This window comes from Columba livia, chromosome 6 (assembly GCF_036013475.1).
Source record: "Columba livia isolate bColLiv1 breed racing homer chromosome 6, bColLiv1.pat.W.v2, whole genome shotgun sequence".
In the NCBI taxonomy this organism is placed as follows: Eukaryota; Metazoa; Chordata; class Aves; order Columbiformes; family Columbidae; genus Columba; species Columba livia.
Genome location: NC_088607.1, coordinates 19,665,255 through 19,693,236, shown reverse-complemented (window position 1 = coordinate 19,693,236; position 27,982 = coordinate 19,665,255). Strand labels below are relative to the sequence as shown.

Below are 27,982 nucleotides of genomic sequence, written 5' to 3'. Positions count from 1 at the left end.
TAGACAGTGATAAGGTTTCTCCTCTGCCTCCTTAACTCCAGTGTGAACAGCCCCAGTTCTCTCAGCCGCTCCTCATCAGACTTGTGCTCCAGACCACTTATCAGCTTCATTGCCCTTCTCTGAACTCTCTCCAGCACCTCAATGTCTGTCTTGTAGTGAGAGGCCCAAAACTGAACACAGGATTCGAGATGCAGCCTCACCAGTGCCAAATACAGGGGGACTTAGTCCTGCTGGCCACACTATTTCTGATAGAAGCCAGGATGCTGTTGGCCTTCTTGGCCACCTGGCCACACTGCTGGCTCATATTCAGTTGGCTGTCAGTCAACAACCCCAGATCCTTCTCTGCCAGGCAGTTTTCCAGCCATTCTTCCCCAAGTCTGTAGCATTGCATGGGGCTGTTGTGACCCAAGTGCCGGACCCATCACTTATCCTTGTTGTACCTCATATAATTGACCTCAGGCCACTGATTCAGCCAGTCAGGTTCTATCTGTAGAGCCTTCTGGCCCTGAAGCAGATCAACACTCCCACCCAAATTGGTGTCATCCACAAACTTATTGAGGGTGCAGCTGATGCCCTCCTCCAGATCAATGATAAAGATATTGAACTGAATTGGCCCCAGTTCTGAGGGCAACACCATTTGTGACTGGCCACTGACCGGATTTAACTCCATTCACCATCATCATCTGCTGTCTTGTGTGGGCAAATGAAGTGAAGTGAGTCTTTGTTAGTAAACAGAATCCAAGTGTCACCGCAAAAACAATTCTGCTTTATAAAGTAGAGTGTAGTCTGTGGAAAATCCAAGTAAGTGATTACTTAACAAAAAACATTACAGCTCAGCAAGTCTGATACTCCTTGTCAGTGAGTGATACAGAAGACTTTCCTCAGCTGTATTCCCAGCTAACAAAAGGGGAGGACAAAGGGGAATGCATGTGTTCCTTTCTCCTTTGGAAACCCTGTAAAACACAAAAGTAGTGTTTGTTTAAGAAATAGTCTGTATGTGATCTTGGAATTCTCTTCTTCTTCCCAATTACTTTTGTGGTTCTCATCAATTTTCTCCCTGCATTTGCCAGATGATTACCTGTTGGTTGAGCATGTATGGGAAATAAACTAGCTGTTTATCAAATGCTTCTGTCTGCTGAGGCGTTGCGCAGTCACTTTGTTCCTTGGACAGCTTTAAATTAAGAGTTACCATATAGGACAACAGTGATTATGAAAATGTGTAGATGTGTCAGCGGGTTTGTGCAGATGTACGGGCCCGTTGACTTTTACAGGACTGTTGTGTTCCACATTGTGCAGTGCTGCCTGTGAACTGATTATGGGGAACAGGACCTTGGGCAGGCAGAATCAGCTGGTTTGAGTGACAAGATGCTAGAGCTTAGCCACAGGGTGGGCTGTAACAGAAGTCACCCAGTAGTGACCACATGAGCATCACGATGCAAAGGGAAGGCTGGGAAGTCCTGTGCTTTTCATGTGACACAAGTGGTGCACTGAGTTCAGCTTAAGGCTCTGCTCTGTGCCAGGGAGGGTCTTTTTTTGCTTAGTGAGGATGTTGAGTTAGTCCCATCCTGAACCAGAGGTACAAGGGACTCTCGCAGTGCCACAAGGATGGTGCCTGGGTAGCTACCAGTCTTCTGAAGTGGAGTATAAGCAGTGATTGTTCCTCTTGTCCAGACACTGGCCATTCCAGGACTGCACTTCTTGGGAATACATGTTTCTGAGGACTGTTCTGCACACACAGCTCCAGCAGGCCACAGCTTTCTTTCCTGAGAGTAGTATAACTCATGCCATTTGCAGCAGTATTATCTGTAGTGCTTGGAAATTAAGGAGACATGCAATCTTTCATGTTCTTGATGGAATATGCTGTTCTGAAATTTAATTGATATATAATTTAAAAATTAATTACCCTTATTCTTTTTCTGGTGAATGCCCTTCTGACAAAATCTTAGTTCACGTCTGGCTCACAAGAAACTCTTCAAGAGTTATTGAATTCTTTCAGGAAGTAAGAATCAGATTTCCTCTGCAGACTGATTAGTTTGCCAATGCATTGAGTCTTGGCACCTTTTGGACAAAAAGGCTTATTTAACAAAAATAGATTTAAAATTTCACAGTTGAGATTCTCTTATAAGCATGGTAAAGAACACTAAAGCAATATGTGAAGCAGAAGTGCTTTAACTACATAGATTTGCATGAGTCTTACACCTCATCATGGGTGGGCTGCTTATCTGTTCTCTAGCTAAAACTCAGACCAAAGTAGTCACTTAAGTAATTTTCAAGAGCGCCTGAGATGTGATGCTGGATTAAATGTTAATCTTCGGAGAGGTGTTGCCTGAAGCTCTTGCTGTGCTTACTGCAGGAGGTGGTGGTGGTTTTTTTGGTTGTTTTTGTTTTAGTATGTTTCCATGTTACCATGTTACCATGAACAAGTGCCAGCAAACTAAGACAGTCGGTGCTCTACTGCTTTAACCGGAGAAGGATAGAGGCAATGTAAGAGTTTTGTATTGTACTCCACCTCACTGGAGAATAAATGTGAACATTATATGGAAATAAATGTTCTCAAATGTAAGATAGAGGGCTTAGATTGAAGATGCATATATGACATGCATATCTTTTAATACTTTTTAAAAAAGATACTTGAAATACAGAAAAGATGAATTTAAACTCTAAAGGGAAAAGATAATTTGGGGTGTCTGCAGACACTTGCAATACACATGCCCTACTCAGAAAGACTGTCTGAGTGTGCAACACAAATACTATCAGCATCTTACCCTGAGAGCCACAGACACTCAAAGGGGATAGAAGCATCAGTAATAATACTCTTCCCAAGGAAGCTCTAATGCACGAATATATAAAATTAGCAGGTTAAAGATGAATAGTTTTGTTTGGGCTGGGCTATGAAGAGAAGACTGAACAAAAGATGATGAAAGTGGCTGGCTGACGTAATAAGAGGCCAAAGCTAATTACACTGGGAACTCTCATTAAAGGTGTGGGATCCAATTGCTTCCCTTTTCCTAGTAGGCGTCTTGAGGTGTTCTTGCAGAGGGTTTGGAATATGTTTGAGTCAGAAGGAGCTTGGGTGGCAAACCAGCTACCATTCATAGTTACCTCATTTAAATTTTAGGTGCCATGCTCTTTTTTTTTCTTTTTTTCTTTCCCTCCTCCTTGTCCCCCTACCCCCTTCTTCACTTGTGAAACTTTCTCCTTCTCTTTCTCTCTCATGGGGATACTCTATTCAGAGGTATGTGAGCATTTTCTGTGCAGTAACTGAAGCTATTGAAGATATGGATATTCACCGGATTTGGTTTATTCCCTTCGCACCCTCCCATACGCAGGATTGAAGTTCTGGAAGTTCTTTTCCTCTGGAAATGCTGTACTTTAGGTATTACAAACTGACAGAAGTACTGTTTGAGGACGTAAAGAAAATGCAATAATCAGTGGAATTATTGTGACTTCATAGAGAAACTATGTGTTCAAGATATTTGTTGTTCTTTGTTGAGAGCAGAATGATTCTGAGCATGGCACAAACAACAAATAAGTTTGCTAACTGCAAACAAATCCTTGGCTGATGTTCAATATAGATAATAGAGTTAACACCTAAGGAAACATTCTCCCCTACCCTACAATTGTGTTAGAAATGTGACTTTTTTTTAGCTCTTTTATTGGTTTGTTCGCAGATCATGGTCCATTTAGGATACCCTGGTTTAGTTAAATTGGTTCTTAGAGAATGTTCAGATGATGTTCATATCTTCCATGCGTGTTAGTTAATGTTTTAATGTACATTAGTTCTCTTTCTTTATAAAGTTTTCATGTCATCCACAATTGTTTTAAAAAAAAGTCCATTGTATAGAGGTATTGTCTTTCTTCCTGACAGTGAAAGCTTTTACTTTTTTTGCACCTCTTGTCTGGTGGTCTTTTACTGAGCAATCTCAGCTGTTAAAACCATTACCTGTCCTATGATTACTTCTTACCTTTCCTGAAGCATTAAATTCTGAGTGTTGAAATCCTCTTCAGAAGGCCTCGTTGAAGATTTAATAGTATGGTAGAGATATCCTAATCTAACTACAAAGGATTCCTTTTAAAAAATGAATATTCAATTTTACTTGGAACACCTGGCTTTGGTGAGTGTCACTCAGTCATTGGCATATGGAACCTTCAGAATCCAATTTTTCATCCCCATCGTTTGCCCTTTGATTTCTTCAGTCAGGCAGAGCCATGTACTTTAGTTCATAGTTAGCCCTGATGCTACAGCAGGGAAAAGGCACCATGGGTGAGGGTAGGATTTTGGTGTTGTGATTCTTTCTTTTCCCTCCCTTCCACTGCATGTTTTGTGCAACATTGTTGGGTTTATTGTGTCCGTTTTTTTCTGAATGTTAGGTGGTGCTGCATGCAGAAGTGTGAGTGAGACCAAAAGTGAAGGGCTTTGCTACAAGACAGATCAGAGAGGCCTTCATTAGGCTATTAGAAACCTATAGCACTCCTGTCATTCTCAACCTCTCCTTAGTCTGAGTTCTTGCTGCTGGAGAGGGAAGGAATTGCAGGTCTGGTCAAGGACAAAGGTTAGGTTAGGTCACTGAGCAAAGACTTGAGTAGCAATAAGTTCTCCAAATCCAAGCAGGGCTTGTGTATATGTTTTATAGATAAGAAGTCTACCTTCAAGCCCTAGAAAATAAACATTGGTGTGAGTGTGTTTTTTCAACTTTCACCCAAAGTGTGGTTCTGTTCTGGGAACTAATGAGTCAGGTGTGGTGCCTCTTGTTCAGCAGTGCTCATCCAAAGGGAAAGCCTTTTGTAAACTTAGAGACACGTGGGCTTGTCAGTGCTTGCTGCTTAATGCAGTGGCCAGCTGCTATGAGACTGGAAGCCATTTCTTAAACGGCTGCAAATGAACTGGATTTATTTCTTCGCCCAAAGTGAACAGGAAGTTCGTTCCCCTGTGCAAGGGCTGAGTGCTGAGGCTGAGGGCTGAGCGGCGCTGGGTGGCAGCAGCAGGAGTGTCTCTTACCACCATCTGCTGGAAGTCGCCTAGAACTACAAGCTCTGCCAGAAGTGCTTGGCAGTGTCTTAGGGATGTGCAAGTTATAACTCAGAACGGGAAGTGTGGATGTCCTAGTGAAACGTGTGCTGATGAATATTGTCCACACCCTTATCTACCAGATCAACCTGCAGTTAAGTAGATATGAGACACTTGCATGAATAATCAAGATGCTATCTCTTTAAACTAATGGCTGGAAAGGGAGAACAGGTGACTGCTTTTCCATGCTGTCGAAACTGCTTGAAAAAAGAATGGTCAAGACACAGGGTTATGGAAAATTCAAAGCTGATAGCTCAGAGTGCTCACAACATCTTCATTGTCACTGTCTAGAATTATTCATGGGGTGAAGCTGTATTGCGTGGAGTGGAGCTTGCCTGATGGGTCTACATTTCCTTATCCTTCAGCTGCCGTTCATGATCTTTAAAACTGTGGAGCTTAGAGTGCGTGAACAAAACTTGAGTGAGGTGTGGGCATGGTGGGCAGGAGAATACTTCTCTGAGTTTTTCTGAGGTTTGATTCCTTGATGTTTGGAGGTCTCTGCTCAGTTTCTTGTGTCTGAAAGTCTCTCGATTGTGTTGACAGCATAAGTAAATGTAAGGAGAAAACAAACAAACAAACCAAAACAAACAAAGCAAATTTTTCTGAAAAATGGATAAAAGATTTAATTTAAAGAAAGGTCAGTTGTACATCAATAGAGAAATGAGTAAAACCCACTTTTGGGTCTCTGTGGAAAAACACAAATTTGGCACAAGAATATCTCTTTGGTGTTGTAAAATATACATGAGAACAACAAAGATTAGCCTTAAAAAAATCAGTCTTGCAGAAATAAAATCTGTCCAAATCAATTGATCCTTGCAGCATGTGCACAAATATATTCATGTTTTAAACTTTCATTCCTATACACATCAACCTTCTAAGGAAGACACCAGTCACAGTAACTCCATGGAAAACCTCTGACATTGAGAAAAGCAAGAAACAAAAAAGACACCTCTACTGGTATCCATTACATGTGTCTGTGTATTTACCTCTTCCCAAGGTATCCCCCTTATTGCCAAATCACAATTTTGAAAGATTTTATTGAGCGAATTAACACTCTGCATATAGTTTCAAAAGTATTTCCTTATTAGTTCAAGAGTTTTATGATACAGGTTCTCAGTTGCATCAAGGCCCCAGATGAAATCAAGATGTCCCCAAGTAGGAAAATGCTCATGGTAAATGAGATTAGCAATCTGAGGAAGTAGTTTTGCCATGTCTTTTGTATCTGCAATTTTGGTTGGTACCAACATTACTGTTGGTAATGTGAGGAGAGGAAAACAAAACAGGAGAAACACTGTATCAAGAGGATGGATGCTTTAATTTAAACAAAGATTGCTTATACTTCAATAGAGAAATTAGTATCTCCAATTTTGGGGTTTTCATGGGATAACCCCTCTGTGTCAGTTGCAATATGTAATATTGATCTAAAAGGGAAGATAAAATTAAATATTAGCTGTATCTAAATCTGTCTTATAGAAGTAAAATATTCCAAAATAAGTGATCCCTGAAGTGCTTTTTCTGTTATCAGCAGTCATCCCCATGTACCTCAACCTCCTCAGAGAGACTACAGTCACCAAAATAATGTAGCAACATGGAAAACAACATAAAAAAATTGCAAACTAATTGACAGTAGATTATAAATCCCTATACCAATCCCTACACCCATATTCTACTGCTTAATAAAAGTCTTTGGGATTTTTATTGGATGAATTAATTCCCAGTGTGAAGCTTTAAGGGTGTTTTCTTATTAGTTCAACGATTTTACGATACATTTTCTCAGTTGCCTCAAGGCCCCAGACGAAGTCAAGATGTCCCCAAGCAGGGAAATGCTCATGGTAAATGAGATTAGTAATCCGAGGAAGTAGTTTTGCCATGTCTTTTGTATCTCCAAGTTTGTCTTGTCCACCACTCCAAAGAGCAACTGGTGTGCTTGTCTTCTCTATCTTGTATGCAGGAGGAGTAGACTGTAAGAAAGGGAGGAGACCTGAGTGAGTGCTGCTGTGTCAGAAATTGTGTTCAGAGAAAGGATTCTGTGCGAGTAGAATCTTCCCCTTCTGCACTTCGTACAAAAAACCAGTAATGATGAAGGCCACCAACCTAGTGTCCATTTCCCTAACCCCGTTCCCTGATGACTGTGAAAGGAAACAACCCATCCCCTTTGTGTGTCTTTCTGTAATAAATGGCTCTGAGTTGTCCTGCAGTTTGACATCTGCTTGTGCCCTTCAGAGGTGGGGATATGGAAAGAGCAGTGTCTGTGTTTATCAGGCAAGGACTGCAAAGTTGTTGTTTACATGTGTCCCATTTTGGGCTTATGTGTGGTTCTGTCTTTTTCTCATTTTTGGGCAGTTTCCTAACCACCCCAAGCACTGGGAATAAAACATTGCCCATTCCAAAATATAAACTTCAGTATTTAAAGGCTGTATGTGTGGATGGAATGTGTCTGAGAAAACTTTAGATTCATTCTCCACCTGTAAAATGATGTGTCACTTATAAAACAACCTGCCCTGACTCAGAAAACTCCCTACAAGTCAACTGATCCGATCAAAATTCAAAAACTTGTCAGGCACATTATCAGTGTTGCAGGAAGGGTGCAGCACTTCGGAGTATTGAGGAGTCAGTGACCAAAGCTCATACTGAACAAGTTGTGGCTGTTTCCTTTTTTCCGTACAGGACACATTAGTTAACCACAGCAGAAGCAGAAGTCTCCACTGTTCTGTACTGAATCTTCGTGTCTGGTTTATTTTTGTGGTAAGTAGCTTCCCAAAACCAAGGTATGCATTTCCACTTTGTTTGTTTGTTTGTTTATTTATACCCATTTCAGTATTTAGCTGAAGAGCAGACCTTGAGAATTTTGGGAGAAGGGAATAGCACCATACTAATCCAGTCGTGGGACTTGAGTGTTGCTCTTAGCCTTTTGGGAATAGCAGGTGAATTGAAATTTCATTGGACACATCCCTACATCAGTAGGGAAGGCAAAACAAACTTCTGACAGTAGTTTGCAAGCATTTGTCTACATCTCGTCTGTAACTAGAGTATTACAGTTATGAGTATTAGATTCAGGTGAAACATTACCTGAGATCACTCTCTGCCTCTTTAGCACTCATAGGTGCTGAAATCTGAATTTTTCTCTTCTTAGTTTTGCCAGAATCCGAGGGTGAGTTTTCAGGAAAACTGCATTGCCTTACCTGGTTGTATTTCCTCATGTTTTCCTTAGAGCCATAGTCATAAGCTTGAAATTGGTCTGCATGTGTTACCTGTTGATATTGTAACAAGGACAGATAAAATGAAAGTGTTAAAGAGACAGTGTGCAGGAGATGTTTTCTTGCTTGTGAGTGAAACCAAGGCTCAGGCAGTGGTCAGACTTCCAGAGACACTGAGGATGGATCATAGGGTGAGCAGGTTCATCGCCTTTCCCATTGCTAACAATCCCTCCTGTTCCTCAGCCCTCATCCTTGGTATGTTCTGTTATTAATATTTCACTTGACTGCTGTAGTTAGCTAAAGTTGGGGTCCCTGTTTGTGATACAGAGGTATGTCAGGGCTATTACTAGTCTAGTCTATATGGTACCTCCTCACACATCTTGCCTTTTGTGTGTCATTTTTGTCTGGTCTGCTCACAGTAGTAGCAAAATTTCCAGAGGCTCTGTGTTTGACTATTGGGAACAGGGTGCGCTTAGTTTAAGACTAAATTGTTGTTTTCTTGAATGTGCCTTGTCTAAAAGGAAAAACAAACAAACAAAACCCAACAACAACAACATAATAAAAGATAAATCTGTCTTACTGAAAAAAGTATGTATTTGTTTTTTCCAAACCTTTAGGTAACTGAGGATATGCTAGAAATCTGCTAGTTGGTCTCTGTTTTCTGGCTCTGGGTTCCGGTGATCTGGATCCTGGGAATTTTAGTCAGGGGTGTGTGCAGGAGTATGCATAAATTTAAGTGTTGGCAGATGTGGTATAAACAGTGATGTGTTTCTGAGCTGTTTCTTTCTTGCCGTGGTCTGATTTGGAGCACAGGCAGAACAAGCTTAGGTCTGAGAATGGCATAAGATGCCAGAAGAAGAGGCAGTTCCCCACATTGCTGTTGTGCCAGCAGAAGTGCTTGTGTGGTTAACTGGCCCTGGGAGGTGATCCAGGCTGCAATTAGCCCTCTTGGAGAAAAGCTTTAACCTGCATTATTTCTTCATCTGGCTTATCCCCTGCCTGCTCAAGTTTCCACTATCCTCCTACTGCCTGCTAATTGCCTGGACCATGCTCACGTTCCCTTCTGCAGCTCTCAAGGCAAAGATGTACATAAGTAAAGCTGAAGCCTGGAAGCCGTTGGAGCCCAACATGCAGAGCTGCCTGACGTGCCCAGGGGAAATCTCAGTGCCTGATGCCAAAGGGACAATTCAGGTAGAGTTTGGTGAGCCATGGGAAGCAGGGCTCCCTCTGTGGCAGGTGTTCAGGGCAGCATGTGAGAAGATGTGATGGGCAGCTTCCCAGATCTGTTGCCTCTGGACTTCCCTGGGGGCTGTTGGCTGCATACAAAAGCAGTCGTCAGAGTCTGTTTATACGTCAGTACACAGTTATACCTGATGCCAATGAATAATGTTCTGCACTGATGTTCCAGCAGGATAATGTGCTATGTATGTATCTGTTCGACTCTGGAGAGAAAGCAGAACTGTTAGAAAGGCAGCGATCTAGTGTTGTGACAGAATGAAACTGTGAAGGACATGAGCAACATACTGCTGCTGTGTTAAAACCCCATTTTAATAGGATATCCTTGAAATATCAAAAAAAAAAAAAAAGGTTGAGGAGGGACTCAGAAACATGGGAGTTTACAGTAGGAATGAGTATGTACATTTTTTACCCTTTGGGAGAATCTTTCCCATGTTAGTCCTAAATTATATAGAAAACATAATTTGGGAATTGTGGATGACCTTTGTTTTTGTCAGTTTCTCCAATTTGTATGATGCTTTTAAATACTTCTGTGATTATGTATTAGAGAAGAATTGTTTATGGAGTGTCTGTTCAAGCATAATGAAGCAACATATGTGGGAGCTTTTTATGGGAACACTTGTTAAATAGTCTGAAAGACCAAAGGCCACTGGAGAACAGAGATGTGGAAGGTCTACAAGAAAAAAAAGTAACATCCAGAGTATAGAAATGAGATCTTGCTGTTGAGAGAAGTGTGAAGAAACAGCTTTGAGTTTTGGCTGGAAATGTATTGATGTGTGGCAACCAAAAAGAAATAAACTCTTACATTCAGATGATCTGTGCGTCTTCCTATTTAGGAAGGAAAATTGTACAAAAGAAAAAAGATCATTCTCCATTCATTTCTCCATTGTAAAAGGTTTGTTATCTGTCCAGCTTTTCTTGGGCTTAGCCCCAGAAGAAGGGACACTGAGGGACATTATTGAAAGTTGTGACCATTCTGAATTTTGACTTTCTTCCTTGTGTGATTTGGATGTGTCAGGTGGCACATTGCATCATTAGCTGAGGTCCTAGTTGGTATCACTTGAAAGCCCCCATACATTTCTCTGTGTCCCTGTATATAGACATAAGGCAGAGAAATTGTTTGCCTTCAAAATTACTTTGCTTTAGTTGCATTAAGGTGTTCTTGGACATGCTTACCGTGTTCAGATTTTTTATGCTGCCTCCACCTGCGAAGCAGAGCAGACAGCCACAAACCTTTCCCAGAGAGTTGCAGAACTGTGTTAGAGGGCCTTTCAGCAGTTCATTCTGGTGAAGAGCACCTTTGCAGCCAAGTAGTAACTAAGGGGAGGAAAAGTGAAATTATTTTTCTTCTTTTTGCAGGATTGTTTTGTGCAGACAACTCTCCCTCCCTCTTCTCTAATAGCCTTGACTCTTAACTAAGGTGTCTGGAACCGCTTCCCATCGCAGTGTCCTTTAAAATGTGTTCCTACCGAGTGCACACCATGTGTTCTTCCAGCTTCTTCTTATTAGACATGAGTCCTCGAGGTCACTATCGCTCTGGCTTTAGTGTACTGACCTCAGTGAGAAAGGGTGGCTGGCTGCACTCGTGACTGCAGAGTAATGGAAGTCCTTTTTTGTCTTAATAATTATTCCAGGCAGGTGTTTTCTAGTAGTGCTTAAGGCAAGATTTAGTAGTTTATATTAGACTGCCTTAATTCTAGTATTTGTAAGCTTCCTTCAAAATTATTTGATTTGAAAGAATAATGATGAAAGTATGCCTTTTATATTAAAGAAGTTGCAAAAGAGCTACCACATCAAACATTGCAGCTTAGTTCTTTGGAAAATCTGATGTCTAACAGCACTGTCAGAAGTCTGCTACACTGAATTCATTCTTAACTCATCACCCCCTTAAAGATAGTGTAGGTCGAGTGAGTCCAGTAGAAATGAAGAAGACGATTATATTTTTTAGAAAGAGGAATGACATACCCTGATCAGTGGTGCAGGAAGACGTGCAAATGTTATCAGAGGACTGGTAGCATGTGTGACTGTAGTTACTGGTGCCAAAGCAAAGAATAATTTCACCCTTTGAGCCAACTCAGGAAAAGTAGAAAATGCTATGAAGCCTGTAAGCAGAGAAGACACAAGTCAATTAGTGAAGAGACCTCCACAGGTCAAACAAATAAAAAAAAACAGTGGGAAGCAAAGAAGTGAGACTAGATTAGCAGCCAATGGGCTGTTGTCCATCTCTGTACCGCAGACCTAAGGGAAACTTTTATTTGGGAGATGGGATTCCTTCTAAGTATACAGGTTCGTTAGAGCATGTCCAGATATAGATGTTTCTTGGAACTGACTATTTTGTGTTAAGGCCAGTTTTGGGAAGAAGATGTATGAATCAGATTGTCTTAATTCAAACACCCTCTAAAGTTCCCCAAACTCTAATAAAATAGTGAGTTTTTCAGCTTGCAGACTCTACAAGAATGTATGTTTTTTTCTGGCAGGTAGTAATACAATAATTATCTTAATTTTTATCGTAATTATTATATTAATTATTACCTTAATTACATTACTTATTATCTTAATTATCTTAATAATTATCTGAAGATTAAGAGCAGAATTTTTGCTTGTAACTAAGTGCGAACAGGTGAGAGTGAACGAACACATAAAGCAAGAGTATGAGGCAGGAAGGAAGGAAGGCAGGAAGGACAAAAAGGCTGCATCCATCCTGTTTTCTGAACATGTCTAAATTTCTCCAAAGATGAATTTGGTGAGAAATTTAACTGGTTGCCTAAAACATAAGGATCTAAAGACAAAGAAGGTAATGTCTTGGCCTAAATGATTTGTTCTGCAAAAAGACTCTTGAAATGCACAAATGAGAAGAAAGCAAAATAATTGTCTAAGAATGCAGACACATGCTGCTTCCCCTCTTTTTCTTCTCTGTTTCTGAGTGTGTTTTTGTAAAAGGACAATGGCACACCATGGCATAAACCCCAATACCTACTAATGGATCTTATATATAAATCATAAACACTAATAGCAACTGGTTTGGACTCAAGCGGTCCTAACATTACCTGCAGCTGAAGCCTCTGAGTGACCAGCATAATATACATGCTTCTGTCCTGTTTTATTCATGATGAAGTACAGCTCTGCTGGAATATCATATTTACCTATCTCATCGAAGCTACAGGGGAGAAACAGAAAAATAATAATTCAGCTGTCACAATGTGAGTTACCGAATGTCAGTTTTGTCCATTGCACCAAGCAGGACCCACAGAAAGACGAAGCTGCACGCTTTGTCTGCATTCTTGCTTGAGTTGGGCTGAGCAGTCTCCTCTCATGTCTGCACTTGAGACATGGTATCTGGTGGGAAACTTCAAGGTTATAGATGCCTCCTTTTCCCTTTCCCAAGAAGAAACCAGTAGCTTGTATGGACAAAGGTGACCTGTGTACTTCCAGCTTTGCTTTTGTATGTGCTGATTCCAGAAGGGCCTGTCCCAATCACATAGCCAAGCCTTTCTTCTGACCACCATACCCAGAAGAGGCTGCATCTGGGGAAAAGAGTTGGTCAAGTCTGCTTACATGTTGGATGTCTCACTGGAAGTCAGATTGTGTGAAAACCAGTAGGATTTTCATCTAATCCAGAAGGGGATTTTTTTTTGTACAGCCAGAAAGGTGCTGCATTCCAATATTAACTGCCCAATCTTGCTAATCCCCTGGAAGTTGCTCTCTTTAGTAATTCTTTCTCCACAGAGTACCTGAACTGCCAGAACTCCTTCTGGCAGGGCTTAAGGGTCTCATGTTTTGAAGACCAAGTGTTCCCTCGGCTGTTTCCCAACCAGACGTCAAATCCAGCATCTGCAAGGATGAAGCCTAGGCTGTTGTTGGGCAGGTTAAAAATCCAGTGAACACCATCTCCAAAAGCTCCATGCTGTAGCAGGACTGCAGGCTTTTTCCCTGAAAAAGAGGAGGGTTTTCTTATTCTGTAGTAGAAAGAAATGTGTAGTCAAAACTGGGTGCAGATTCTCATTTTGCAGGAGTTTTTAAACCTATATAAAGAATTCAAACCCCTTCCTGTCCAGGTGCTCTTGCTGAGGTGGAAAGATGTCATAGAAACATAGAATCGTAGAATGTCCTGAGTTAGAAGGGACCCACAAGGATCATAGAGTCCAACTCCCGTCCCTGCATATGACAACCCCACAGTTCACACCATGTCTGAGGGCATTGTCCAGTCTCTTATTGAACACTGTCAGGCTTGGGGATGTGAACATCTCCCCGGGAAGCCTGTTCCAGTGCTCCACCACCCTCTGGGTGAAGAACCTTTTCCTGATGTTTAACCTGAACCTCCCTTGGCACACCTTCCTGCCATTCTGTGCTGGCTTGACTGAAAATTAGTTAATTTTCTTCACACATTTAGAAACTTGTCTTTTTCATAGCTATCACAGTCATTATTTGGATTCAGTTTGAGAACAAGAAGATAACACCCCAGTCAGAGTTAATGTTTTTAGTTGCTCTTGTCTGAGAGTCAAGGACATTGAGCTCTGCCCACAGGTGTGAGACATCAAGGAAGTGGGGCATAGATGGGGAAGAGCTTGACTGACATCCAGACTGATCAATAAGAGTATTTCATCCCATTAGCGTCATGCTTTGTATTTAAGGAGAGTCAGGATTTTCTGGTGTCTCTCTCGCATTGTCTTCTCTTTGCTCTCAGGGAATTCTGTTCAGAACTTTAGTTCACAGAAACCTCTGGGCCTTTCTGCATTTTTCCTCTTTCTTCTCCCTCTGGGATTTGCTGTTGGGACCAAATGCTGTTTCCTGGGTCTGCCTGCTTGATGTGTACGGAATTCATGAGGAATTGCATTAAGTATCTTTTATTTTGTATTCTATTTCTATTTCTATTTCTATTTCTATTTCTATTTCTATTTCTATTTCTATTATATATAGACATATATATATTTACTAGTAGTGTATTAGTATTTTGTTATTCTATTAAACTGTGTTTATCTCAATCCAAGTTTGTCCTTTCCCTTTTGATTCTCTCCCCTACTTGTGGGGTGGGGGGTGGGAGTGAGTGAGTGGCTATCGTGGTAATATTGCTAATTCGGGTTAAACTACGACACATTCCTTCAGGTTCTTTCATTAGTCACCACAAAGAAGAGATCAGCACCTACCCTTCCTCCTCCCCTTGTAAAGAAACTGTGGACTGTGATGAGGTCTCCCTTCAGACTCCTCCAAGCTGAGCAAACCAGGTGATTTTAGCCACTTCTCATACAGCTTCCTCTCCAAACCCTTCACTGACTTCATAGCCCTCTTTTGGACATTCTCCAGTAGCATCATATTTTTTTATCCTGTGGCACTCAGAACTGCACACAGTGCTCCAGGTGAGGCCGCACCAGTGCAGAGCAGAGCGGGACAATCACATCTCTCGCTCGGCTGGCAATGCTGTGCTTGTTGCACCCTAGAACATGGTTAACCCTTTTGCCCGCCAGGGCACACCATTGGCTCATGTTCAATTTCTCATCAACCAGAATCCTGAGGTTCCCCTCCATGGAGCTTCTTTCCAGCACTTTTTTCCCCCAGTCCGTATGTACAGCCAGGGTTGCTGTGTCCCAGGTGCAAAATCCAGCACTTGCCCTTCTTGAACTTCATGTGGTTGGTGATTGCCCAGTTCCCTGATTTGTCCAGACCCCTCTGCAGGGCCTCTCTGCCCTTGAGAGTGTAAACAGCACCTCACAATTTAGTGTGATTGGTGAACTCACTTAGTATTCCCGGAACATGCCACTGCATGTACAAAGGGGAAAGACGGGGGACCCATGTAAGCATTCATTCTCAGACTTCCCTTATATCCTACAGCTGTGTCACACCTGTATTTTGGCTGTTCCGTCCAGCAGGAATTCTGAAAAGACCAAGAATGTATCCATCCTCTGTGGTAACTTGATATTCCTCACTGGGATATCCATGATATCTGATAATTTCACTCTGTGGGAGGCCAAAGGAAAGCTTGTTAACATGCACGTGCAATGTAGACATGGGTTGAGAAGGTGTCTAGATGCTGCTTCTGTTTAGGAATGTGGAGCTAACCAAGAATGTGCAGGGAAAACTAATATGATAACCTATCACTGGCTTTTTCATTTCTACTCTGTGTTGTACTGGTAGGAAGGGACCCAAAAGAGGTTCCTGCAGGACAGCACAATCCATGCCTTGCTCTTTTGGGAATGATCATACACATCTGGTATAACACAGCTGTGGAGGCTGGAGGATGCAAAGGGCAGTGAGAGCAGTTGAGCTGTGTTTGTGTCATGTGATTTGTGTATGTTCTTTAATGCCGTATCTCTCAAATTGAAATACCAAGAGCTGCATTTGTTCAGGTAGAAGCACCTAGTTATATCTAGAGCTTTCCTGACATAGTCGATATTGCTTAGGTTTTGGCAAGGTAGTAATTGCTGTAACACTGGTACCCAAGCACTACACAGGCTTGTAAGAGTGGCAGGATGATAGAGTTTACTTGTGCAGTAAAGAAGACTGTTCCTGGGGCCACCAGCTTGGTTGTATGTGCTGTCATGTGTTTGGGCTGTCCTTGGAATAACTTTTCCCTGAGCATCCCAGTGCTCTCCACCACTTTTCTGGGTGCATGTCTGTTCTCTTAGAATTTGAGAATGGTGCTATTAAACACCTTGGATAAAGCTGTCCTGCTTTGGACAGTAACCAAGCTGAGCGGCGTGGAAGTGGGCTGTTCTGTGACTGCAATGTAGGGCTTCTGGCCACAGGGAACATGGCTAAGAATAAATATTGCAGGTCTTGTAAAGTGATACATCCAAGCCTTCTTCAAATCTGCTTAGGTGGTAGTTGTCTGGTATTTGCCCCCATATTATAGGACAAAGCAGAACTGTCCAGAATGACTCTCCTTTTGGGAGATAGTTGGTCATGTTTTGCAAGGCTGATACAGATATGCCTTTTTAGAGATTAAGCATGCAGCACTATCTGTATGTGGCAGTGCCCAAAGATGTGGGGTTTGAGCCGTAGTGAATCCTTTCTTTCCAAAGTGTGGTTAGACAAGCCAGGCAGAGTGGATGTCACGTTACAAACTTGCTCACAGCAGCACCTACTACACTCTTGCCACTCCCGTGAGGAAATCTTTGGAGATTCAGAGCAAGGGGTCTTGGATTCCTTTGTGTTGTGAGAATCTGCTGTTTGATAAAGGGATTCATCCTCCCTTGCTGCTGTACTGAGGAAAAAGGTTATTAGAGCAAGGGATGATTTTGGTTCCCTTGAGACTAGAAACCAGGCTTTGCCTCCTCTGCAAAGGTTTTCTTCTCTGTGGCAGCTCAGACTGTTTGGATAGGAGCATCAAGGTTTCTTCTAGGTGCGTGCTCTCTATTACAATGCTGGAGGGACTCCTTGGAAAGGGCCCTATGTTTAGCCTCCTGACAGGGACTGTTAGTGAAAGGGTAGTTGTAGTGGTACCTGGAGAGGGAATTTGGAAAGGATGGGAGAGAAAGTGAGCCAGCTTACAACATTCATAAAGCATTCGGGGTTGCGAGTCTTCCTGTACTGTCTTTTGTCTTGATTCAGAGTGGAGGATGTTGTGAATCCTGCTGAAAAGGCAATTGCTTGGGAGCAGAGCAGCAGGAGGAGGCACCACATCTTGGGACTGTGTGAAAGAGCACATGCAGGGGTGTTTGCATTAGGAAGAGAATGGTGTGGAATTCCACTCTCCCCCAAGTGGGGAATCTCCTGAAGGTTGCCCAAGGTCTGTTCCCCAAAGGGGCTGCCAGAACAAGTACCTGAGTGAGGAGGGGCTGTCTGCAGCTCACCCTATTTAGCAGGGGCCAAGAGTGAGTCAAAGGCTCCAAGAGGATGTGGAACCTACCGGGGAGAATATGCTTGTATATCAGTACTAGTTTGTGCCATGAGTTCTTCCATTTCTCTCTAGCTTACAGTCCTCCATACAGTAAATCTGTATTTTGGCCACCTGGAGGAAAGACTGTATTTTCATGGTTTTCAGCATTTGACTGATAGTTACTGTGGAGATTTTCTGAATAGAAATCATAGAGTGTATTCTCTCTAGTTAGTGGTCTGCTTTATGGTTGTAGCTTCCATTGTAATCAACAAAGAGGACAGACAGTTCATAAAACCACAGTGTATTGACTGACATATCATGGGTAAGATTTTTTAGATTTGGAGAGCTTGGAGATGTTAGCCAAAAGATTTGCTTTCTCTGAACTTCTTCATGAGGGAGGGAGTTCTCAATTCTTTTTATTTTTGGTTAAATCTATCATGCCCATTGAGTCACTAGAACATTTGGATTAAACCAAAACTGGGATATACCCTTAATTTCAGTATTGGCATTCAAACTCACTGTAGTCCATCCACTTTGAAGGAGAATACTTCCATTCTTCTGTCAACAGAACAGAAAACCTCCCACTTGTGTGATCTGGAAGCACCATTTTATAGTAGATACTTCACCACTTTCTCCTGTTTTATTCAGTTCAAACAGAAGTAAAACATGTTCCTCTATTTCTGCATGTGAAACAACATTTGGGAATAGAACAGTTTGTTTTTGTACTAAAGGTGAGGCAATAGGTTAGCTATATGGTTGCCCTTTTCAGGGTATACTCATATTTATTGGGTTGTCATGTAGTTTAGGCCATGTGTTTTAAGGCACTTCCAGATCAATACTTTCTAAATCAGAAAGAGTGTATCAATTAACTCTTGGCACCCACTGCCTCATGAGTTTCAGTGTCTTGACTGTAGGACCATTGAACAGCAATCTAGTACTTTTATGTAATGAAACAAAGCCAAAGAGCAGTATTTACCATGGCAAACTGGAGCTAACTGAAATATTTAATTAAAACAAAACAAAACAAGAGACCTGAAAGATACATGGAAAGGGCCATTTCTGGAGACTTTTGATATTTAATGAAAATAAACTTTAAGCCTTCTAGAAAATCATCAGTGTACTATTGAGAGGGTCATATTTTTTTTCCACATACACTGTAACTGGGACAGAGGGGCACCAGAGCAGTTAATGTGGTTAGCAGATGTCAGGATCTCCTGGTTAACTGACAAGCAAAGCTTAAATGCATTGGAACTATGAGAGCAAAATATCCCATTTATGCACATGCTTTCAATACAGAGATTTTCATGCATCCACAGTGATATTCTTAGAAAAAAATATAAAAAGTAGAACATCATTAAACTACCAGTTACTCCTTTTCCCACTTGCACATGTCAAAGACTTCTTTCTCACCCCAACTTTAGCAAATACGCACTTTGATGCATAATGTCAGGCTTGCAGATCAGAAAGGATGCAGGCTGTCTGCTCTTACAAGCAACTGCACAGCAGCAAGACTGCTCGTCTTTATGGAAACGGGCAAGAGAGAAAGAAACCGTGAACACAAATGTACGTGCCACTTACCTCCGCTTTGACTGCCTTGCTTGTCTCTTCTGCTGCAGTTCCTAGTCTGTCTCCACTGGAGCCTGATTCACTGGCAGAAACCCTTGTCAACAGAAGGAAATAAAAATTCATTTACAAGTAACAGTAGAGTACTATGTGATGTTTGTATATATAGGATTGCATGTATAAGTAAGTGCTGATTTGGCAGTATTTAAGGAGTGGAGTCATTTTTGATAAACAGCTTTGTTATGAAATACTCTGAAAGACCAAATTGTGCCACAGAGCAAGAGAGGTAAAGAGGCAATTAATATATGGTTAGGATATTTGGCAAGAACCTGGGAATTCTTGTCCCCTGAGAATGTGACAGGTCTTGATTTGTATTGTTGCCTGTCTTGAGGAGTGCTGTGACCACATTATTTTGTGTTCTCTGTTGCTGTGGCTTGTACGGAAGCTGGCGTGGTCACTGGTTCCACACCTGTCACTTGTTTTCTGAACCATTGTTTGCTGGTTACTTGGGGGCAATTCTTTGTTTTTAGGTAATTTAGAATGAAAATACAATTGATTTTAAAAGTGCGTATTTATTATCACGCACATATTTCTTAATCTGTTGTTCAGAGACCAGCACAATGTGCAAAGACCAGTTTGTCCTGAATGAGCGTGCTTCTGTAGGGACTCTCAGGTATTGAATTATGTTTGAGACCATTGTGTAAACTCTGACTCAGAGGGGACACTAACAAGATTATGTGCTTCCTGCAAGCCATTTTGATGAATTAGGTGAAAACACAGTATGTTTGGAGCCCTCAGCCTAACTGCTGAATTAACTGTAGTCAGCCTGCAGGCTCAGTCCTTGTGGAAACTGGCCTGGTGCAGTGGTGCAGCAAATTCTCTGGACTGTGTGCCAATGATAGAATCATAGACTAGTTTAGGTTGGAAAAGATCTTTAAGGTCACCAAGTCCAACTGTGAACCTAGCACTGCCAAGTCCACAACTAAACCACGTCCCCAAGAACCTCATCTACGTGTCTTTTAAACATCTCCAGGGATGGTGACTCAACCTCTTCCCTGGGCAGCCTGTTCCAGTGCTTGACAACCCTTTCCGTGAAGAATTTTTTCCTAATATCAAATCTAAAACTCCCCTGGTGCAACTTGAGGCCATTTCCTCTTGTTCTGTCACTTGTTACTTGGGAGAAGAGACCAACACCCTCCATGCTACAACCTCCTTTCAGGTAGTTGTATGTATCCTCCTTTCAGGGATATATCATATTTTTTCTGGTATTGTTAGTAGGAATAGTGTGAAGAGCAAAACATAAGTAAACCCACCTGAAGAGGGAGAAGTGACAATGAAAGTAATGAATGTAAAAAGAGAACAGGAAAACACAAAACCTAAAAGGTAAGCAGAAATTTCCCAGGATGTGCTGTCCTTGTTTAGAGAACCATGCCAGCTGAGATAGGAAATTTCAAAATGCTTCAAAAATGTTGGAATGAAACTTTAATGTCTAGGTGGTCTGACCTACAGCTGTACATAGCAGGACGTGCCCAAGTTTGTCTTAACCCCCAGTGTCTGCCAGCCCTCTCTAAGGTCCCTCCAAGGTATCCTGTGTCTGATGATCTGCAGGTACAGGTGGAGCAGGAGGATGAAGGAAAATGCATGTGTTCATTCCTTCTTTGGAAACCCTTTAAACACAAAAGTAGTGTTTGTTTAATAAATGGTCTGTATATGATCTTGGAATTCTGTTCTTCTTCCCAGTTACTTTTGTGGTTCTCATCAATTTTCTCCCTGCATTTGCCAGATGATTACCTGTTGGTTGAGCATGTATGGGAAATAAACTAGCTGTTTATCAAATGCTTCTGTCTGCTGAGGCGTTGCCCAGTCACTATGTTCCTTGGACAGCTTTAAATTAAGAGTTACCATATAGGACAACAGTGATTGTGAAAATGCGTAGATGTGTCAGCAGGTTTGTGCCGATGTATGGGCCTGCTGACTTTTACAGGACTGTTGTGTTCCACACTGTGCAGTGCTGCCTGTGAACTGATTATGGGGAACAGGATCTTGGGCAGGCAGGATCAGCTGGTTTGAGTGACAAGATGCTAGAGCTTAGCCACAGGGTGGGCTGTAACAGAAGTCACCCAGTAGTGACCACATGAGCATCACGATGCAAAGGGAAGGCTGGGAAGTCCTGTGCTTTTCATGTGACACAAGTGGTGCACTGAGTTCAGCTTAAGGCTCTGCTCTGTGCCAGGGAGGGTCTTTTTTTGCTTGGTGAGGATGTTGAGTTAGTCCCATCCTGAACCAGAGGTACAAGGGACTCTCACAGTGCCACAGGGATGGTGCCTGGGTAGCTACCAGTCTTCTGAGGCGGAGTGTAAGCAGTGATTGTTCCTCTTGTCCAGACACTGGCCATTCCAGGACTGCACTTCTTGGGAATACATGTTTCTGAGGACTGTTCTGCACACACAGCTCCAGCAGGCCACAGCTTTCTTTCCTGAGAGTAGCATAACTCATGCCATTTGGAGCAGTATTATCTGTAGTGCCTGGAAATTAAGGAGACATGCAATCTTTCATGTTCTTGATGGAATGTGATGTTCTGAAATTTAATTGATATATAATTTAAAAATTAATTACCCTTATTCTTTTTCTGGTGAATGCCCTTCTGACAAAATCTTAGTTCACGTCTGGCTCACAAGAAACTCTTCAAGAGTTATTGAATTCTTTCAGGAAGTAAGAATCAGATTTCCTCTGCAGACTGATTAGTTTGCCAATGCATTGAGTCTTGGCACCTTTTGGACAAAAAGGCTATTCAAGAAAAAAAAGGCATTCAGGATTCAAATTCTCCTTTATAAACACGGTAAAGAACACTAAAGCAATATGTGAAGCAGAAGTGACCTTGTAACTACATAAATTTACTTAAGTTTTGTACCTCATCATGGCTGGTGTTGGTTTTTATTTTGTTTGTTTTTTTAAATATGTTTCTATGTTTCCATGCATTTATATATTGATGAGGATTAAGTAATCTACTAAGTTACTTTATGTAACAGCTGAGTGATTTGGGGTTTCTTTCAAAAAGTTGTAGTTTAGAAATTCCAACACCTTGGGCAATTGATGTAGGAGGATATCCATTTCTTAGTATCTGGATGTGAAGAAGTACTGGCAAGAAATACCTTTTCACCTTTGAGGTGTTACCTTGAGGTGAGGTTCACCTTTGAGGTGTCTTTAGGTCAACAGAATTCAGCGCATGCTGAAAAATCAATCTGTTGGGAGGATCCTAGTGAGATTTGTCACAGGTAGGTGTGTTATATGCTTTCTTTACAAGCCAACCTAATTTTCTTCAGCTAAACAGCCGTTAAAAGGGTTAGAACTGATGCCAGCAAACTAACACTACAGTCAGTGCAGTCAGTGGTGCTCTACTGCTTTAACCAGAGAAGGATAGAGAAAATATAAATCTTTTATATTGTACTCTATCTCACTGGAGAATAAATATGGAAATTATATGAAAATAAAAGTTCTTAAATCTAAGGTAGAAGGCTTGGATTGAAGATGCATATATGACATGCGTATCTTTTAAAACTTTAAAAAAACTTTTTAAAAAAGATGCTTGAAATACAGGAAAGATTAACTTAAACTGTAAAGGGAAAAAATATTTTGGGGTGTCTGCAGACGCTTGCAATACACATGCCCTACTCAGAAAGACTGTCTGAGTATGCAACAGAAATACTATCAGCATCTTACCCTGAGAGCCACAGACACTCAAAGGGGATAGAAGCATCAGTAATAATTCTCCCAAGAAAGCTCTAATGCACAAATATATAAAATTAGCAGGTTAAAGATGTATAGTTTTGTTTTGGCTGGGCTATCAAGAGAGGACTGAACAAAAGATGATGAAAGTGGCTGGCTGACGTAATAAGAGCCCGAAGCTAATTACACTGGGAACTCTCATTAAAGGTGTGGGATCCAATTGCTTCCCTTTTCCTAGTAGGCATCTTGAGGTGTTCTTGCAGAGGGTTTGGTATATGTTTGAGTCAGAAGGAGCTTGGGTGGCAAACCAGCTACCATTCATAGTTACCTCATTTAAATTTTAGGTGCCATGCTCTTTTCTTCTTCCTCCCCCCACCCCGCCCTTCTTCACTTGTGAAACTTTCTCCTTTTCTTTCTCTCCCCTCCCTTCCTCAGCCTGTTTTGCTACTTTCCTTTTTAGGCAACTGGAGGCTGTCATTGCAAAAAAGACAAAGGAAAATGCTACTGTGTTGTAACTTGTTCTGTCAGCCTCCCGTAAGCTGCTGTTCTCATGTTTACCTGCCTGGGTTAGGTTTCTGAAGACAATGGCTACCAACTAGAAAGCACTTAGGGGAAATGTAGCTTAAGAAAGAGTGATATTTTGTTGTTAAATATTAACCAGATTCAAACAAGCTCAAGAGCATTTCAAGTGAGGTTAACTTGTTGGGCTGGTGAACAAGAACGAAAGGGAGCAGTGAAGAACAGGCATGGGGATACTCTATTCAGAGGTACGTGAGCATTTTCTGTGCAGTAACTGAAGCTATTGAAGATATGGATATTCACTGGGTTTGGTTTATTCCCTTCGCACCCTCCCATATGCAGGCTTGTACAGATCTGGAAGTTCTTTTCCTCTGGAAATGCTGTACTTTGGGTATTACAAACTGACAGAAGTACTGTTTGAGGACGTAAAGAAAATGCAATAATCAGTGGAATTATTGTGACTTCATAGAGAAACTATGTGTTCAAGATATTTGTTGTTCTTTGTTGAGAGCAGAATGATTCTGAGCATGGCACAAACAACAAACAAGTTTGCTAACTGCAAACAAATCCTTGGCTGATGTTCAATATAGATAACAGAGTTAACACCTAAGGAAACATTCTCCCCTACCCTACAATTGTGTTAGGAATGTGATTTTTTTTAGCTCCTGCCTTTATGGGTTTGTTCACAGACCATGGTCCATTTAGCATACCCTAGCTTAGTTAAAGTGGTTCTTAGAGAATGTTCGAATGATGTCCATATCTTCCATGTCTTGTCTTTCTTACTTACACAAAAAGTTTTTTTACTTTTCTTGCACCTCCTGTGTGGTGATCTTGTACTGAGCAATCTCAGCCATTAAAACCCTTGCCTGTTCTATGATTACTTTACGTTTAATGCAGCATCAGATACTGAATGTTGAAATACTCTTCTGTAAGTCTTGTAGGAGTACTGTAGAGATACTGTAATCTAACTACAAAGGTTTTACTTTATAACTGCATATTCAATTCTCATTCGAATACCTGACTTGAGTGAGTGTCACTCAGTCATTGGCATATGTAATTTTGTTGAAGGTGCTTTAGCAGGTCAGTTGGACTAGATGTTCTCCAGAGGTCACTTCTAACTCCAACCATTCTGTGGTTCTGTAATCTTCAGACTCCAATTTCCAGTCTCCATTTTCTGCCCTTTGGTTTCTTCACTAAGGCAGAGCCATGTGCTCTAGTTCATGATTAGTCCTGATGCTGCAGCAGGGAAAAGGCACCACTGGTGAGGGTAGAAGGAGTTTGGTGTTGTGATTATTTGTTTTCTGTACATTCCTTCTTATGTTTTTTACAACATTGTGTTCATTGTTCATTGTGTGCATCTTGTCTGAATGTTAGGTGGTACTGCAGAAGTGTGAGTGAGAGCAGAAGTGAAGGGGTTGCTGCCAGACAGGTCAAAGAGGAGCTCGCTTCCTCTTCACCTAAGCTAGAGTTCTTGGTGCTGCTTCTCTTCCTTTCAGACCTAGAGCTTGTGGTTGTATTGGGTGTAATGTTTGATGTTCCTGTGCCAGGTCTACCCTGCTAACCTTGTGGAGGTGGTCTTGGTCTGTTCTGAGTTCTCTGGGACAGTCAAGACCCTGTGGTTCATAAATAATGTGGTGTAGGCAAGTGTGGCCACTCTGTGTCTCAGGCTGCCATCACCCCCAGAAGTTGTGAGCTCAGTTCCCCTTGATGGGGACCACTTAACTTCAGGGCTTTTTCTTGTGGGAGCACTAGATTTTGTTTCTCACGTGTGCCTAAAGGGGATGCCATAGATTTGTGTCTGTGCTTCAGCTGCCAGTGCATCTCTAACGAGGGAAGCTGCAGGAGTTCTCCCGGCGGTCCTATGCTACTGTGAGTCTCCTGCAGTCATAGTCCTGCTCCTCTCCACAGCTCAGCCTAAGCCTGAAATGTGGACTTCAGATTCTCCTGATAATGCTTCTGTCTTGCATGTGAAGCCTGGTTATTCTGAGTATGTATCTCATAGGTTTATTTCCCACTTGTGTATGATAGGTGGATAACAATAATGTAATAACTATAACATGAATCAGAAACTGGCTGTTAAGCTACAGTGTTGCTGAGGTGGTCTTCTAACACTGTAGAAAACTGAGTAAGGTTTCCAGGCTTTTAGCCTGCAGGCTTTTCTGTAGACATAAAGGAAATGTCTTTTCTTGGGTTTTAGATGGAATCTCCTGCTTGTGCATAACATTGTCCCTACTCTGTAATTTTGGAGAACTGCTACTTTGGACTTTGAAGAGCAGGCTTTGACCTGTTTAGGAGACTGGTTGTCAGAGTCCCTTGGGAGACAGTCGTGAAGGGCAAAGGAGTCCAGGAAGGCTGGTCACTCTTCAAGAAGGAAAACTTAGAGGCGCAGGAGCAGGCTGTCCCTGCATGCCAAAAGATGAGCCAGTGAGGAAGAACACCATCCTGCCTGAATAGAGAGTTTCTTCTGCAACCTGGGAATAAAAGGAGAATTTATAACCTTTGGAAGAAGGGGCAGGATACTCAGGAGGATTACAAGGATGCTGTGAAGTTATGTAGGGAGAAAATTAGAAGGGCCAAAGCTCAACTAGAGCTAGCCTTACTATTGCTGTAAAAAGGAACGAAAATACTTTTATAAATACATCGGCAACAAAAGGAGGGCTAGGGACAATCTCTACCCCCGGTGGAGGCAGGGGAGAAATATAGTGACAGATGATGAGGGAAAGGCTGAGGTACTAAAGGCCTTCTTTTCCTCAGTCTTTAATAGTCACAACAGTTGTGCTTCAGGTACACACCTCCCGAGCCAGAAGGCAGGGATGGGGAGCAGAATGAAGCCCAAACAATCCAAGGGAAAATGGTTAGCGACCAGTTACACCGCTTAGACACACACAAGTCTATGGGGCCAGATGAGATCCACCCAAGAGTATTGAGGGAGCTGGCAGAGGTGATCACTAAGCCACTTTCAATTATTTATCAGCAATCCTGGCTAACCAGGGAGGTCCCAGTTGACTGGAAGTTGGCAAATGTGACACCCGTCTACAAGAAGGGTTGGAAGGAGGATCCGGAAAATTACAGGCCTGTCAGTCTGACCTCAGTGCCAGGGAAGGTCATGGAACAGATCACCTTGAGTGCCATCACGTGGCACATAAAAGAAAAAAAAGTGATCAGGGTCAGTCAGCATGGGTTTATGAAAGGCAGGTCCTGCTTGATCAGTCTGATCTCCTTCTATGACAAGGTGACCCCCTTAGTGTAGGAGGGAAAGGCTGTGGATGTTGTGTACCTAGACTTCAGTAAATCCTGACACTGTTTCCCACAACATTCTCCTGGAGAATTTGGCAGCTCATGGTCTGGACAGGTGGACTCTTCACTCGGTAAAGAACTTACTGGATGGCTGGTCCCAAAGAGTCGTGGTGAATGGAGTAAAATTCAGTTGGTGGCCAGTCACAAGTGGTGTTGCCTTGGGCTCAGTATTTGTGCCAATTCAGCTTGCGGTGAATGAAAAGCTCAGTACTGAAGACAGAATAAAAGAAAGAAACTTAATCTCTTTCCAACTGGAGAACTTAAAATGCTGCCAATCTGTCACAGTTCACATAGCTATTGTCTGTGTGCAGTAGGATATTAGAAACAAGTAGCATTCCTGTCATTTTCAGTCTCTCCTTAGTCTACGTTCTTGCTGCTGGAGAAGGAAGGAGTTGCAGGTCAGGTCAAGGGTCTATAGAAACAGAGCAATGACTTGAACAAGAAGCAGTTCTCAAAAGCTGAACATGATCAGAGCTGTGGGCACACATGCACATGTTTTTTGGGTAGGAAGTTTGACTTCAAGCCCTATAAGATAAACATTGCTTAGGGTATGGTTTTTCAACTTTCACCTAAAGTGCAGTTCTGTTCTGGGAACTAACGAGTCAGGTGTGGTGCCTCTTGTTCAGCAGTGCTCATCCAAAGGGAAAGCATTTTGTAAACTTAGAGACACGTGGGCTTGTCAGTGCTTGCTGCTTAATACAGTGGCCAGCTGCTATGAGACTGGAAGCCATTTCTTAAACGGCTGCAAATGAACTGAATTTATTTCTTCGCCCAAAGTGAACAGGAAGTTCGTTCCCCTGTGCAAGGGCTGAGTGCTGAGGCTGAGGGCTGAGCGGCGCTGGGTGGCAGCAGCAGGAGTGTCTCTTACCACCATCTGCTGGAAGTCGCCTAGAACTACAAGCTCTGCCAGAAGTGCTTGGCAGTGTCTTAGGGATGTGCAAGTTATAACTCAGAACGGGAAGTGTGGATGTCCTAGTGAAACGTGTGCTGATGAATATTGTCTTCTCTTTTCAGCCCATTTGTCAGGCAGCTTACAATAACGATTTCAATGAAGTTCGTCTCCTTTTGGAGCGCAACAGTAAATATCTGAACATCCAGGATAGCCGTGGTGGAGACACACCCTTAATTTGTGCGTGTAAAAAGGGAAACAACCAGATTGTTAGCTATCTTCTAAAAAGAAATGCCAACGTCAACCTCAGAAACAAGGTAAGTGGAGTGTATGTGTGGGGACACTGGCAAGCGCAGCCAAACCTGAGGTTTTTTTCCACCGGAGGCGTACGTATAACCCTCAAATTACAATTCAATAAGCCTATATGTTTATGTTTGTCTTCTCATTTATTTTCCTAACTTGACAATGCACACAATATAATAAACATTGCCAGTCAGAATTTCTATTGGTGTCACTTTGCCCGTTTAGGTAATACTACACACCATGCCTGGTGCCCTGTGGGTTCTGTTTGCTTACCCATGCAGCATTCTGCATTTGTCTTGCCCTTCAGTTTGTATCTGTCTCTTCTGTAGCCTTTATTTCCCTCTGTCTTTTTCTTCACTGCGATTAAAAGA

The 27,982-nt window shown here is 42.0% G+C and overlaps 2 protein-coding genes across 13 annotated transcripts in view; one reads left to right on the top strand and one right to left on the bottom strand.

Moving 5' to 3' along the window:
- The window catches only part of ANKRD22 (ankyrin repeat domain 22), a 46,788-nt gene that overhangs the window by 14,417 nt on the left and 4,389 nt on the right, over positions 1-27,982 (top strand). The window contains exons 1-2 of one of the 7 annotated variants that reach the window (XM_065067424.1): positions 7,820-9,456; positions 27,434-27,625. In XM_065067424.1, the coding sequence (XP_064923496.1) occupies positions 9,313-9,456; positions 27,434-27,625 (336 nt within the window). In that variant the 5' untranslated portion in view covers positions 7,820-9,312. Of the gene's footprint in view, positions 1-7,819; positions 9,457-22,547; positions 23,371-27,433; positions 27,626-27,982 lie in introns of those variants that run through there. The other 6 variants (XR_010473507.1, XM_065067423.1, XM_065067421.1 and 3 more) reach the window with 6 other exon arrangements.
- On the bottom strand, positions 6,365-19,038 carry LOC102087031 (lysosomal acid lipase/cholesteryl ester hydrolase). Of its 6 annotated transcripts, none has more exons than XM_065067413.1 (10): positions 18,893-19,021; positions 16,987-17,125; positions 15,339-15,453; positions 13,233-13,431; positions 12,549-12,658; positions 11,467-11,603; positions 10,678-10,818; positions 9,636-9,707; positions 8,251-8,319; positions 6,365-7,029 (listed from the first exon to the last, which is right to left on the bottom strand). In XM_065067413.1, the coding sequence occupies exons 2-10, from the start codon at positions 17,116-17,118 to the stop codon at positions 6,796-6,798; spliced, it is 1,209 nt and encodes a 402-aa protein (XP_064923485.1). In that variant the 5' UTR covers positions 17,119-17,125; positions 18,893-19,021; the 3' UTR covers positions 6,365-6,795. The 6 variants fall into 6 exon arrangements, 4 of the variants coding, with proteins under 4 accessions (XP_064923485.1, XP_064923486.1, XP_064923487.1 ...); XR_010473505.1 differs by having other exon boundaries at positions 7,012-7,029; positions 9,636-10,591; XR_010473506.1 differs by lacking the exon at positions 6,365-7,029 and adding an exon at positions 10,307-10,591.